Genomic DNA, 15,650 nt, shown 5'->3' on the forward strand with positions numbered 1-15,650 from the left:
CTACCACCTTATCAGCTGGACTCACCTGCTTCTTTTCTCACTGCCAGCTGAGGACAAACATGAGATTCACCCATTCTCACCATGAGGTAAAGATGACAGATATTCATCTAACAACATTCTAGGAGGAATCTGCTGAACTCTGGCCTACTTCAACTTTCTACTAGATAAAGGCCTTCGGTCTGTAACTTAAGGAACTTTGGTCCTCCTGGGGATCAAAGACACCTGTGAGGATGGCTATGTCCTATTCAAGAATATGCTCTCCTTCCTAGTCTGGCCTCTGAAGACAGGGAATGAAGCATATGTGGTCCTTATCCTTAACAAGTCACCTGTCCAGTGAGGACACTCAATTGGAGACAAGAAAATGCATTGTTACTAGTGAGGCCTAGGTGGGGTATAGGAGAATGACCCCTCAAGTCAGCCAGGGGAAACCAGGGAAGATTTCACATAGGAGTAAGCATTTGAGAAGGGGTGCTGTCAGTCAAGAAAATTTAGAATAAGACACTCTAAACAGGGGCTTCAAAGCATAGGATGGGGCAGAGTCACCAGAGCAGGGTGTGTTTGGCATCAGTGAGCTGGCTGTTGTGGCTGGAGAATGAAACAAGTGGGCCAAGCAGATGGGGTAGGATGCTGAAAAGGCAGATCAGGACCAGATGACCCAGACCTGGTGGGTCCATCCAAGGAGTGGAGGTCCCACACTAGAGGCAAAGGAAGGCACTGAGGCTGTTCAGAGTGAGGAGTCGATGCAGTCTGGGCTACAGGTCAGCATGAGTCCTCAGGCAATAGCCCAGAACAAATTCCAGGGGCTCAAGAAAAAATGGCACTACATTAGTGCTGGGCACACAGGAAGGGCTCAACAGACATCTGTTAAATAAACAAATCACACCCAGACCCACTGCAGTGGTCAGGAAAGACATGATGAAGAAGCAAGAGGACAGTGCAGATTTGAGAAGAATTAGGGAAACCAAATTTCAGTGGGGAAGGGGAGCGGGCAGGCAAGGGAAGGGGATGAGGACTACAAAGGTGACTCTAGGTTTCTCATTCAGCTGGTGGCATGATTCAACAGCATGAGGGTGGCGCTAAAGGGAAGGGAAGGAGGGAGAAAAGCAAGAGGAAGAGTGTGGCCATGTGGGGCCTATGAACCTGAGGTCATCATGGGAAGTGGCTCTTGCAGACAAGTGGACACACATGTCTGAAAATCAGAAGCGAGGTCAAAACACTGAACAATAGTGAGAAAGCAGCTGAGACTCAGGGAAGGTCACACCCACAAGATGGATTTTATTTGCCAACAAAGTTAGTGCTGACCCAGGTAAGAGGGGAGGTGGAAAGCTATACAGAGGTGGATGAAGAATAGGTGGGCAGTGAGAGCACAGACACAGCCAGAACAGACTACGTTTCAACTGTTCTCCCTTAAAGAGCAGGCAAGTAGATGGGAAGGAAGAAGAGACAGGCAGGGGCAAGGGAGGCAGGACTTCTGAAGGTGGGATGGATAAAGCAGCTGTGAAAACTGGTGAGGAGACCTTGCCTGTAGATACAGGCACAGGGTGGACAAGTGGTTGGGGAGAAGCCAAGTCCTTGCTGCTCTTCTTGCAGACTAGGGAGAAGGCCCCTAGCTCAGCACATATGTACACATGATTCTGGCTACTGGTGAGGGAGATTATTAGTAACACCATTTACCACACATTTGCTGGGTACCATCTAATCCTCCTAAACACCCTTTAAGGTGAGCATTGCCATTCTCTTTATTATACAGGAGAACTCAGAGGCTCAGAGAAGTTGATTAACGTGCCTAGAGACACAGAGCTGGCAAGGGGTACAGCCTGTAATGTGTCCTCGCATCTGTCTTGTGTATTTCCCTCCCTCAGACTGTCCACCAGCCTCCATTTCTGGAACAGAAAGTGCAGTAATTGCTGAGGGACCAGGCAGAGGAGTTTGTGGGGCAGAGGGTCCTGAGCGGTTGTAGGGAGCTGAGACTTCACCACATAGGACTACAGGATCTGGAAGCTGGGCAGAGGTGTCTCTGCCTCATGGCTGCATGGATTTCCTCAGGATTCAGGCTTGAAAGCAGAGGTGATGGCTGAACTATCCCGTAATCAGGGTACTGCAGGTAGGGCAAGGATAAATGGACAAGGGCTGAGGCACTGACAAGAGCAATAAGTTACCTCCCATGGGGCATCAGCTATTCAGGGAAGGAGTGAAGCCCAGAAGGGACCTAGTCACTGGGGGAGAGTAGGAGTCCACACAGGCAATCCAAGAGAGGTGTGTGGCATGCCAGAGAAGAAGAAGAGCAATAAATTAAAAACATACTTGAAAAAATAATGAAAGAAAACTTCCCTAATGTGGTGAAGGAAATACACATACAAGTCCAGGAAGCACAGAGAGTCCCAAACAAATTGGACCCAAAGAGGACCATACCAAGACACATCATGAGTAAAATGCCAAAGATTAAAGAGAAAGAGAAAATCTTAAAAGCAGCAAGAGAAAAGCAGAGAGTTACCTACAAAGGAGTTCCCATAAGACTATCAGTGGATTTCTCAGAAGAAACTTTGTAGGCAAGAAGGGGCTGGCAAAAAAGTATTCAAAGTGATGAAAAGCAAGGACCTACAACCAAGATTACTCTATCCAGCAAAGCTATCATTTAGAATGGAAGGGCAGATAATGTGCTTCCCAGCAAGGTAATGCTAAAGGAATTCATCGCCACCAAGTCATTGTCACAGGAAATGTTAAAGGGACTTATTTAAGAAAAAGAAGATCAAAACCATGAACATTAAGAAGGCAACAAATTCACAACTATCAACTGAATCTTAAAAATACAGACAAAATAAGCAAACAAGCAGAACAGGAACAGAATCATAGATATGGAGGTCATCTGGAGGGTTATCAGCTGAGAGGGAGAAGGGGGAGAAAGGGGAAATGGTGCAGGGATTAAGAAGCATAATTTGCAGGTATAAAATAAACAGAAGGATGTTAAGAATAGTATAGGAAATGGAAAAGCCAAAGAACTTATATATACGGCCCATGGACATCAACTAAGGGGTGGGGATTGCTGGAGGAAAGAGGGGTACCAGGTGGAGGGGGGCAAAAATTGGGACAACTGTAAAAGCATAATAAAATATACTTTAAAAAAAGAGAGAGGTATGTGGCAATGGAGGGCATGGAGTAAGTAAGATGCGAAAAAGGAGACTGTGGTCAGGTGATGGCCAAGGAGGAGCAGGCCTGGGAGAGAACAAACTCCCAAGTTTGGACCTGAGGTGGCCAGCTCAATGGACCTCAGTTAAAAGCCTGGGTGCTAAAGAGAGCACAGGACTGAGAGCTCAAGAGTGGAATGAAATGAGGCTTGGACACAGACCCCCAAAGCTACAAGAGGACGGTAAGCTGGGCTCCTGTTCCAGGTAAATATGGGACAGGGACCAGGACAGGAGCATTCCAGGGAGGTCCTCTGAGTCACTCTTTCAACTCTGTGTGCAAGTGGAAAGCAACACCACCAATGGATGGAGGACAAGAAAACTTTGAAGGAGCCCTCACCGGGCAGCTGACACTCCTAGATGCTTTCACATGTCCACTGTAGTCCCCATTGAATACCTCTGAAGTAGATGTTCTCAGAGAAAAACTTTCTTCATCTGGTTTCTTTTACAGATAAGGAATCTAAGGTTCTGAGAGGTAAAATGACTTGACAGAGGTCATGCAGCTGGTATGGGGTAGAATAGAAATTTGAATTGGACTGTTTGGAACCAACAAAATAAACCATGGGGCTTTGACATTACATGCTCTCTTATCACTAGCTGTGTAATCTGGGGCAAATCACCACAGTTCTCCATCTTTAATTTCCTCACTTAGACAACAGAGACTGTAGATACCTACCTCATTAGGTTCCCATGGAGACCAAAAGAAAGAACACACATAAGATGCTGAGCACCCTTCCTGGCACACAGCCCATTTTAAAGGGTCATTTTAAGTGACCATCACTAACAAGGTGTCCAAGTGCAGCCTTAGAGCTATAATTCAAGCAACCTCATTATCTGAATTCCTACAAATGGAAAGTAGGAACCAAACAAACTGATGAACCCACTGCTTTCCAAACTCTCACCAATTCCATCTGAAACTCAAGAATCAAATAGATGTGAGGAACACATCCCTCACCACCCAAACTCTTGCTGTCCAAACTTAGGAGCAAATATGTGTGAACAGCAAGAGGTATCTGTATATTTTGTTGTAAACTATACCCTATAGCAGTGGTTTTCAAACTTCTGTGTGCATCAGAGTCAGCTGTGTGCTTTTTATGGAAATGCAGGTTCTCTGGCCCCACCTCCAACTTCAAGTTCCCTAAGTATGAGTGGGGTCAGGTCTCTGTGCTTCTAATAAGCTCTCAAGGTGATTCTGATGCAGGTGGTCCAGGAAGTACATTTTGAAAGCAGAGCCCTCTTCCTTCCACTGTAGACTCCTTGTTGGAATATTCAAATGGTAATGTGGAATATTCCAGAAAGAGCATTGGTCAGCATGTCTTCTGCACTCCAAGGAGAGGGTAGCTGATGCATCAGTGTAAGGATACTAACTCCATGTCTGCTCCACCTCCACATCATTGCAAAGGGAAACAAGGTGTTGCAGCTGGATAGCACTGGCCATGTTGGTGCCCCACCTCCCTCTGCACCAAGACCCTGCTCACCACACTATTCCTTGAGAGTGTTATATACCCATTTTGGCTTTCTCTCAGATGGGACCTGCAAGTACCAGGAAAAAAAGTGTGTTTGGTGCTGCACAGGAGTTGTCCATCACCCTATAACTGATGAACTCTCACCTGGATTAAACAGCATCCTCCATGAGTTAGTAATGAACATCCAGGACTCTTCCCCATCCAATTCCAATGAGTCACCAAATCTCCAGCTGTGCCTTTCTTTGGAAGTGTAGACACTGACTGGGAGACTATCCATCTAGCACTTCCCATATTCTAAATGCCTCTAGACCACCCCCAACTCCAGCACTTTGCAAGATGTTTTGCAAAGAGGAGTTTCTTAGTAAGACATAAAGGATGGAGTAGTGTCTATTGAGAAAAGTGGCATCACCAATGACATTATGCAATGAGTGTCCAATGCCTCCCCAAAATGTGTCCTTGGTACCTGAAAGTCCATAGGAATTGAGCCATAGGGAACACTGAGGTTTAAAGCTTGGATGTCCTCCCGCTGCCTGATGTCCATCCAAGGGTTATAGGCCACAGGAGGGAGGCCAGCAGGGACCTGCGGATCAGGAGCCAGGGTGATGTTCTCTAAGGGATACAACTTCTGAAACTCCTTGGGAGAAAGCACACAAAGCCAACAGGTTGTCACTCTTTTGGCAAAGGCACTAGGCTTAGACCCTGTTGGTATTTATATTGCCTTTTCTCTAAGCCTGTGATGCATTTACATGGTGGCTTACTAACACTGCTCAGGTATTTCCTCCACCTGAAAATCGAATATTAAGTCACTCCCACAAGATACCAACAGTAGTGAAATAATGTGACTTGTTTTCTACAGAGTAGTAGCGACAGCTCTCTTCCCTCATACAAATCATGCCCTCCTATTCTTATCCCCACTTCCCCTCCAACTAGAAAAGGTATGAAGAACTGTTGTCAGTCCCCAAACCACCCTCTGGTTCGGTAATTCACTAGGGCTCAGCACACAGTCACACCCATGACTATGACTGGTTACAGTAAAAGGAGACCGAACATATTCAGCAAAGAAAAAATTCACATGGATGAAGTCTAGGGAAAACCAGGCACAAGCTTCCAGAGTTCTCTCCAAGTTCAGTCACCCAGGATGTACTTAAATTACCCCAACATTGAGTTGTGTGATAACATGTATGAAATGCTGCCACCAGTGGAGCTCATTAAAGCTTTAGCACCCAGGGTTTTAACTGGGGCTTAGTATGCCTGCACATACCAAACTTCTAGACTCCAAGCAGGAAGGCAGGGGTTTGCATCAATAATTTAGGTATAGTGAGCTACTCCTCAATTCTGGGAATGGTAGGAACACACCAGAGACCCAGGTTCCCAGCCAAGGGCCAAGATCATAAATAGGACTTCCAAAGGATGGTAGTCAGGCCTACTAGGTTAACTCTTTTCTGCACAAGAAAGTGGAGTGTGACTCACTCCATCAATGGGCTGACAGTGCCTGCTAGGAAGGTGAGATTCCCTGAGCCAATCAAAGCAAGATATCAGCAGCATCAAAGAACATGCCTTCTGGTCTCAGCTCTCATCACAAGTAAAGGATATTCTTTTCAAAGTCAAAAGAATGGGCTGCTCAGGCCTAGGAAAAACATGCTAGGGAAAAACTTAAAAAAATATTAAAAAAAAAAAGAGATTACAATCTCCAAATGATATACATGCAAGCACAGCCTTTGAGTTTCCAAAAAGAAATGCAGTGCCCTGTGAGTAGGAGTCTGACTTGAGAGGTTTTAGAGGAAAGGCAATTACTGAAGAGGAGTCACAGTCCCTGGAACTATGTCCCAAGGACCATCCCCTACTGCAGGCTTTGGCAGCTGATTCACTTCTCTATGATAATCTCACCAAACAACCCAGCATTTGCTCACTGAATTCAAGAAAAGGAAATAAAACCTTCCAGTGGAGGAAATTAGAAAGCCAAGCATTTACAATAAGATTCTTATATGTCCTGAATCTACTACTTAGCCTTGGTGTCTGAATTCCATCTTCACACTGTTAAGTACACTAGTGCCATCAGGCATCCTGGTGACCAGGAACAGCAGGATGTGGCCACCTTCATTACACAAATCCCTCATTTAACAAATGACACAGCTGTCATAGCTGTATTGGATCAGCCCTCAGCCAGCTTTTCACCTTAGGGTATCTGAAGGGTATGTGCGGCTTGTGATACCCAACAGCCAGGAAGAAAGGACTGGCAGATGATTTCATTTTTTCCAACAATTGTGTGGCTTTCTTGGTGCTCTGCTTGTCAGGCAAGGTACCCTCGGGTATATCTGCCATATCCACAGGGCAAATCAGGTTGGCATGCAGTTCTCCATCTGGCCCCCTACATGTCTTTCAAAACAAAACATAAAAAGTCAACTTCTTAATGCAAGAAATAGAAGTCATGAATGTTACACACATGATGTATTTAACACTCATATCAGCAGTCCATTAAGTATTAGTCATTCAGGGCAGGCACACAGGAAGTAGAACTAAAACAGAGAAGTGGTTCTTCTTTTCCAGGGAGGGGCCAGAAATCAACCAGCACTTCCCTCACTGCTATTAATCCTCTGTATATAGGTCATAATTAAAAGAAACCCAAGTAAACTAATGATGTAAAAAAATCTGTCTCCAACTCAACAATAAAAAAATGAGCCAATTAAAAAATGAGCAAAGGACTTGAATAGATATTTCTCCAAAGAAGATATATAAATGCTCAATAAGCACACATAAAGATGCTTAACATCTTTAGTCATTATAAAAATGGAAATCAAAACTGCAATAAGATATCCATTCATACACACTAAAATGGCTATAATTTTTAAAAATGGAAAATAACAAGTATTGGAAAGGATGTGGAGAATATTGGAATCCTCATACTTTGTTGGTCGAAATGTAAAATGATGCAGCTCTTTTGAAAAACACTGGTAATTCTTCAAACAGTTAAACATAGTTATTATATAACTCAACAATTCTGCTCCCAGGTATATACCAAAAAATAAAAACCTAAGTCCACACAAACATTTGACCTAGCAATTCTACCGAAGAGAATTAAAAACGTAAGCCCATAGAAAAATCTGTGCATGACTATTTGTAGTAGCTTCATTCACACCAGCCAAAAAGTGAAAACAACACAAATGCCCATTAACTGGTGAATGGATAAATAAAATGTACTCAACCATACAATGGAGTACTATTTGGCTATAAAAAGTAATGAAGTTCTGATCTATGCTACAACATGAATGAACGTCAAATACATTATGCTAAGTGAAAGAAGCCAGACAAAAAATGCCATATACTGTATCATTCCATTTATACAAAATGTCCAGAATAGGTAAATCCAAAGAGAAACTTAGTAGATCAATAGTTGCCACAGGCTAGGGGTTGAGAGGAAATAGGGAGTGAATATAATGAATATAAGGTTACTTTTTGGGGTATTGCAAATTGTCTTAAAATTGATTTTGGTAATGGTTGCACAACTCTGTGATTATGTTAAAAATCACTGAATTGTACAGTTTAAAGGGTGATTTTTATGGCATATAAATTATATCTCAAAAATGTTTAACAAAAGAAAAAATATGTCTTCAATTTCAAAGACAGATTAAGACTTGTAAGTGACAGGTCCCAGTCAAAAAAATAAGGTGACAGTCCATGGAATTCCCAGATCCTCAGCCACACGATGCACAGAATGGAACTTACTGCTTCATTTCCCAAAGTGACCATGGTGGCCAAAGGCCAAAGTCAATTTTGACCATGATTTATACCTCACAAAGATCCAGAGTAGTAGCAGCTGCTGCTCCATGTCAAAAAGGAGTGACCTTCCACAGGCTGCCTTGTTCCCCTTGCCCCAGGGCTGGACAACCCAGCACCTGACTTCAAGTACCTGCTCCCCTCTCTATGAGCTACAGCACTCTCGGGGGATTTTGTATAGTCTGACCTGCCACTTTGAGAACAAATGTGCAGGGTGAGAAACAGGGGCCTGGCATTTGAGAAGTCACTAAAAAGTAGCAAGATGGGAATGGAGGGATTGAGATGGGATCTTCCAAACTCATTCTGTTAATACTCAAGCCACAAGTCAAAGGTCAGAGCCCTTAGCTTTCACTGTATTTTGAAATGGAAGGTTGTCAAGAATTTAAAATACTGCTCTGCACCACACGAACCTTCACAAATTCACAGCCTTCTCCATATGATGTATCTAAAAACCTCTAAGGCGCATGTCATTTCTCAGTCCTGCAGCTGGCTTTCTGAATTTCTTAAATATGGGTTTTAGTTTCATTTATGCATTGGGGATGCCAAGATTAAGTTTAAGTTTCTTTATATATTCCTTTTTTTTTTTTCATAATGCTATAAAATTTTAAAACCCCTGTCAAAGCACCTGAACATATCCACTTGGCATAAGACACACCGACAGATGGTATGCCTTTCTTTCAATCTGGGTTGAGGTTCCTGGAACACAGGTCTCTCCTCTCATTTCCATGTCTCTGCATCTCCTACAACCCTCAGCAGAGAGCCATATCCAGAATGAGCACTAAGGAGCCATTAAATGAGCCTTAGACACTAGAACATAAAGTTCTAGAACAAGACGTGCCCACCGGCTTCTAAAACAAAGCCATCGTTCCCATTGGAGCTATTGCCAAAGATCACAACACTTGTCTGCTAAGTCATGATCACAAACAAAACCCACAAACCTCAATGGATAACCAGTTTGAAAGAAGGTATAGTATACACAACAGTTCAGCTTAAATTACTATACAGGGCAAAAGCAGTTCCTCTTCAGAACTGTACCTGTTTTACATCTTTACCTTAGTATTTTCATACTTTTCAGAGGAGGGATGATAAGGTGGAACAGACCAGCTATATGGAGAATCATCGCTATGATTAGAAGATATTCCTTGAGGGGAAAAAGAAGAAAGACATTAAATAAAACATGAACCACCCTGGTTGGTATGGCTCGGTAGATTGAGTACCAGCTTGCAAACTAAAGAATTGCCAGTTTGATTCCTGGTCAGTGCACATGCCTGGGTTGTGGGCCAGGTCCCCAGTGAGGATGTGTGAGAAGCAGCCACATATTGATGTTTCTCTCCCTCTCTTTCTCCCTCACTTCCCTTCGCTCTATAAAAAATAAATAAATAAATAAATAATCTTAAAAAAAAAAAAAAAAAAAAGAACCATCTTTCAATGCCCTCCTCACCCAGTTAAAACTTTATAAACAATTGGGGAAGTACTGTCTCCCCTCTTTGGGCCTTGGTTATTTTATCTATAAAATCAAGAGCTTAGGCCACATGATAAGAAGCTCCACTAAAGCCAATTCTCTCTAGGTTTCTATTTGGGTACTGAGCATCTGACCTCCCACTCTCTAAAGCCCTGGTGGTTCATGCTAAGCTCTGAGGAAGAAACCTAAAAAGGTGGGTGAGTGAGATAAGCCAGCCTGTTACAACAACACAGTCCTGTAGAGCCCTTGCTGGAGCCTCTCACTTGCCCTATGAAGGAAGCGACAGAGACATCTGCACCACCATGGGCCAGTGCAGAGTGGGGAGGCTCAGAGAAAGTTGGTGCCCTACCCAATGCCAACTAGATATTAGATGAATGAGCCTAGACTCTCCAACCCATGTTTTAGAAGTCCTGGTTCAGTGCTCAAACATGGAGCATAAACCCACTCCTAAGCTCAGTAGTTAACAGCCTATTTGTGAAGACAAAATAACAAGGTGTGAAACCAAGGAAGGGCTGCCAGCTATCTGGAGAATACAAGTGCTTGTTAAGTGGCACAGAGGTGATGTGTGTCTAGTGATGGTTAGCAGTTACGGCTTCTAGGAGATAGCAAGGCTTGCAAGGAGTCTGAGGGGAAGTGCTACCTATGGGGATAAGCCAAGAGGAACAGAGGGTAGCACAGTCAGAAGCAGGGGAGAAAGAGCATCACCAGCGCAGTGACACACTGGGGGACAGTGGGTGGAGGGTTCATCAGAACAATAAACTCAGTGGATAGAGCCACTGACAGACTTGGATTCAAATCCCAGCACTGCCCCTTAGTACTTGTGCAATCCTGGACAAGCCACTTGACCTCCTGAGCCTCAATTTCCTCCTCAGGAAATGATGACTGATAAAAACCCACCTAGCATGGCGTTAAGAGGATTAAAGAAGCAGCCAGCACAATAAGTGGCACATACCTAATATTCAGTCAATGGTGGCTGCTGTCATCCATGACAGGTTCTTCCCTGACAGAGCAAGGTCTTGAGAACAAAGACTCAGTTGAAAAATGTGTTTCCACAAGGACCACAAGCAAAGCTTTTGTTCTATGGCTAACAAGCAGTGTTTATAGCCTGATCCCATCAGGAGGAAGGCCAAGCAACACCACTCAGGCCTTGTCTGGCCTACCTTCTTGAAACACAATCTCCACTCTGCTGGGTTTCCTCCTCTCCCCAAAACTGTTTTTTCCCTCCAGCTATGCTCAGACAAGGGGTATTACAATGTGAGTACTGACTGCAGGAAGTTCTCTTGGTGCTGGGCTTTTGGTTGCACATGATTCCTGACAGATTCACCTTCAAAACTGGGCCCAACTTACCCAACCATAAAACTCGACTGGCCAGCTGGGTTCCACAAGAAGGCTGCCGATCCTGCCAATGTAAGCAGTGAGCAAAAAGAAACCTACTGAAAAGGCTTAAGTCATAGCCCCTAATGATAAGCACTGTGGTCCATACAGAGCTTGCATTTTTAATGCACTTTCACACTCCTCTGGAAGGTAATCAAGGCAACTATGACTCCAGCTTCCCAGAGGAAGAATCTGAGACTCAGATGGTAAATGATTTGCTCAAGGTCAACTGCACAGCTAAGACGTGGCAGAGCTGGGACTGGAACCAAGGGGCCTGAATTCCTGATGGCACTACTATCAATAGTTCACTCTGCCTCCAGAAATGTTCATCCCAGCTGTATGTATGACAGCAAACACCTGAAAACAACTTGGACTAAAGTACAGCACATCTGTAGGTTAGACTACTGTACTGTCATTTAAAAAACTGTATGAAAACTATATGAGAAAATTTTATGTTAAAAAATCATGATATAAAATTATATGTACAGAAATATCTCCAATCAGAAAAATAGTGTGCCCAGAAGAGAATGGACATCAAATACAGCTCCCAGAAAGGTGCTGTGATTACAAGTTATTTACATTTAGTGTATACTTTCCCTTTTTTACAACTTTTTCTCAAATAATCATGTAAGTTTTCTGTAAGTTAAAAAGAAGTCTCAGAGTTACTCTGCACTTCAGCACTCTCATTTTGGCATTAAAGAGAGCCAGTTTATCAGGGAGTGTGGAAGACCAGAACTGGCAGCCCCTGGCACCCTATAGGTCCTGAATACCATGCTTTTACTGACCTAATTAACAGACCTTAAGCAGAAACTCCTTTCTTTGGAAAGACAGCAACAACAGTTGGCCATATGAGACATCCTCAGACGTTCTAATCCTTAAATCCCTAACTTTACTAACAGGGACCCTGAGGTACAGAGGCATAGAGCTAGAACCTCACTCAATACTGCCACTTCCCAAACCAGTGCACTTCCTTTACCCCATGAGCCAAAGAAACCAAACAGCACCATGACTAATTTCTGAAAGGAAGAAAAACTCCTACCCCTTTTCAATTTGGGTGAGAACATGAAGCCAGGTTGAGAAGCTAAAGCTAAGATTTTACAAAAAGTAAGCAGTGAATAACAGGGTGCCTACCCAGTCCCAACCCCTGGCTGGTTTGGCTCAGTGGATTGAGCGTCGGCCTGCGAGCTAAGTGTCGCTGGTTCGATCTTCCAGTCAGGGCACATCAGAGAAGGAAAACTCTGACTCCAAAAAACCTCCGCTGCCTTGCGGCATACCTCTTCAGGGGAAAGGCTAAGGGAGTAAACCCCGACAGAAAATCCGGAGCCAGAGTCCCTAAGGCGGTTTGACGTTGTAGTCAACACCGGCAACTCCTGCGGCGCACCTGAAGCCAAGCTGTATTGACTCCGTCTTTCCCTTGGACCCTTCAGCTGCGAAGAGAGGGGGGGTCTGCTGCATGGGCAACAGCAGACCCTCCATATCACCCTGCCCAGGCTCTGTAGCTTCAGCTTCACTGGAGAGGACACTCCAGCGTCATCGCAAGATGTCGATTCAACACAGGAGGAGACAGATACCGTGTCACTCCCGAGTCGGACTGCACAGCCATTCTCGGCGGTGCAGATAGACTCTTAAGAAGCTACACCATCGTCTCTCGAGACGGACGGCTGCCGATACGATACGATACCCAGTCCCAAGAGGCCTCTGCAAAGACAGCCCCAATCCCAGGACAGGATGTTCCGTGTTTGGGCATGAAACAAAAAAGAACTCAGACTTTGGACAGCAAGCAGTACCGGGGTGAAAGACTTTTCCAACCGACATAGTCACGTAGCCATTCTCCTTGAAGTACTGAGGGATGGTGGAGAAGTTTCCAGCCTGTACTCTCCAGTAGGAGTTGAAGTCATACAGGCGCGTGGTGTCTGGTCTCCTCCCGGTGAGGAATGACACGCGGCTTGGGGCGCACACTGCTTGCTGTTAGGGAGCAGAAGCAGAGGGAAACACCATCAGAGTAAAAATGTCTGGAAGCTAAATTGTAACAGTGAACCTCCAGAGTCCTCAGCAAACGGCTAGCAGCTGAGTCAGGCAGATCTGAAAGCCACACAGTGGGATCTGGGTCTCACCCAGTCACTAGAAATGTCTCCCAGGAAAGAAAGAGGAAGAACTCATCCCCTCAAACCAGCAGATGATTATATCCTCCTTCTACACCACAGTGTCTCACAGGTGCACAGAGCTGGCAACAGTCCTAGGAGTGGCCCCAGGAGGGGGTTCAGGAAGGAGTGCCACCATGGCAAGCTGACTAGCTCTCACTCAAGGATAGTTAGGTCTGAAGGTGAGATTCTGCAGCACCCCTTCCTTCTCAGTCCCAGGCAATGCTCTCTTTGAGGAATAAGGCTGTTTAGGACCAGGACCCCTTGAAAGCACAGTCTTCCTTGTCAGTGGACAACCAGGTTATGTCAACCACCATTTTCTAGATGATGCTTCCCTCTAATAGAGATGCCTGGTACTATCAGTGCCATCTAACTGCTGAGGCAAGCCCCCTGAATCTCAGTGCACAAGATACATATCCACACCTAAAGGACCCCAGACATACCTGGGCAAAGGCGTTCTGGAAGAGGAGACTGTGAGATGCCAGTTGGTCGATGTTTGGGGACTTTATGAGCTTGTCCCCATAACAGCCCAGGGAGAGGCGCAGGTCATCCACAATGATTAGAAGGACATTCAGAGCATCTGCATAGAAGGATGGGCTTTAGTGAAATGACCTGCACTAACACTAAACCCCTACTCATGTTAGGTGTTAGGGTACTGAAAGGCCCAAGGCTGTACCCGGCACCCTGACAACCCAGCTAACCAAGCCAGGGATGGTGGGAGAGGGTAAACAAAGGAAGTCCCAGTCGTGGGTGGCAGGGTTAGGCTTTGGCCATAGCCTCAAGCCTGGATAAGGGAGGACAGAGGAAGAGATCAAGAGAGAGAGAGGGAAGTATAAAGGAAAGGAAAGAAGAATTTAGGGAGGGAAGTGTGGATAGAGGGAAGAAAAGACTGTGCCTGGGAGGTAAGAAAGGAATGAATGTAGGGATGAATAGATGGAAGGAAGGAAAAAGTACTATGAGGAGGGGAGCTAGGGAGGAAAGGATGGATGTAGTGAGGGAAGAATGGAGGGGAGCTGGGAGGGAAAAAGGGAGCCCTACAATCTGGACAGGGAGGGGCACAGGCATCACCTTTGGCATTGTTGCCCCGCGCCGCGGACCCGAGAGAAGGGCAGAAGGAGCCCAGGACCAGGCCTACCCAAAACAGGCTCTGGTCTGGCGGCGACATTTCTGCCTCCGTGCAGCCGCTCGCTCCAGGGAGACGGTGACAGGCCACAGCAGAAGGGCAAGGCCTCAGCCGCTGCTGCCACTGACTCAAACTACGCGACAGAGCCTCTAGGCCCCCACCCCGGCCTGAGCGCCGCCAGAACGCAACGCAACTGCGCCTGCGCATTTCGTCCATCTCCCACCCCCACCCCCACCCCGTTTCTAGGAGGCGGGGCCTGGTGGCGGCGGAGGCCCATGCGAGCAATTTATCCTCTTTGGAGGGTTGCTGCATTGAGTTTTTCCAGGTGTTTCGAAAGATTTGCATGCAACCACTTTCCCTAAACAGCAGTGTCCTGCCTCTTTGCCCTTGCTTCTCACCTGAAGGCCCCTTCTTTCTCTCTTCTCTGTATAACTTTTCCTTACACCCCTGGCTGGTGTGGCTCAGCGAATTGCGCTCAAACCTGTGAACCAAAGGGTCACCAGTTCGATTTCCAGTGAGGGCACATGCTTGGGTTGGGGGCCAGGTCCCTAGTTGGGGGCGTGCAAAAGGCAACCACACATTGATGTTTCTATCCCTCTCTTTCTCCCTTCCCCTCTCTCTAAAAATAAATAAAGTTCTTTTAAAAAAGGAAATGCATAAATATTAGTATTGTTATTGAGGGTCCTTATGACCCAGGCAACTTGTTAATTTTCTCCTCACAACAATACTGGGAGCTGGATGCTGCTATCATTCCCATTTTAAAAATCCAGAAATTAAACTCAAGAAGCTGAATTACTTGATCAAGAATACACAGCCAGGAAGCAGAGGAGCAAGGCGGCTCTCCTCAAGTGATAGCCAGAGCATAGTTATGGTCATGGTCTGTGGCCTGCTGCCACTGCTGCTGCACTTGCTTTGCTGTTTTTTCAGACTGAAGCATGGGCGGCTGTTCCCACTGGATCCTGGTTGGTGTCCCCCTGGGAAGGGCCAGCCTCTGCCTGCTCTCCCAACTCAAGGTTCCGAACAGAAGCTAGCCAAACAATGGACTGATCCCTATGACATCCTGTTGACAACACAGGCTTCCCTAAAGCTAACAAGAATCAAGCCCTTAGATCCACCACACACAAATAA

General features: G+C 45.5%; 1 protein-coding gene across 3 annotated transcripts in view; it reads right to left on the reverse strand.

The window, feature by feature from the left end:
- Positions 1–14,697, reverse strand: part of IDS (iduronate 2-sulfatase) — a 58,626-nt gene extending 43,929 nt beyond the window's left edge. For 2 of the 3 annotated variants that reach the window (XM_090264970.1, XM_090264969.1), the window contains exons 1-6: positions 14,468–14,580; positions 13,843–13,979; positions 13,046–13,223; positions 9,475–9,563; positions 6,824–7,024; positions 5,112–5,282 (exon numbers count right to left, since the gene is read on the reverse strand). In XM_090264970.1, the coding sequence (XP_090121096.1) occupies positions 5,112–5,282; positions 6,824–7,024; positions 9,475–9,563; positions 13,046–13,223; positions 13,843–13,979; positions 14,468–14,564 (873 nt within the window). In that variant the 5' untranslated portion in view covers positions 14,565–14,580. Of the gene's footprint in view, positions 1–5,111; positions 5,283–6,823; positions 7,025–9,474; positions 9,564–13,045; positions 13,224–13,842; positions 13,980–14,467 lie in introns of all 3 variants that reach the window. The other variant, XM_090264971.1, reaches the window with a different exon arrangement.
- Between the last annotated feature and the right edge of the window lie 953 nt (positions 14,698–15,650).

This window comes from Furipterus horrens, unplaced genomic scaffold, assembly GCF_987537825.1.
Source record: "Furipterus horrens unplaced genomic scaffold, mFurHor1.1.pri manual_scaffold_17, whole genome shotgun sequence".
Taxonomy (NCBI): domain Eukaryota; kingdom Metazoa; phylum Chordata; class Mammalia; order Chiroptera; family Furipteridae; genus Furipterus; species Furipterus horrens.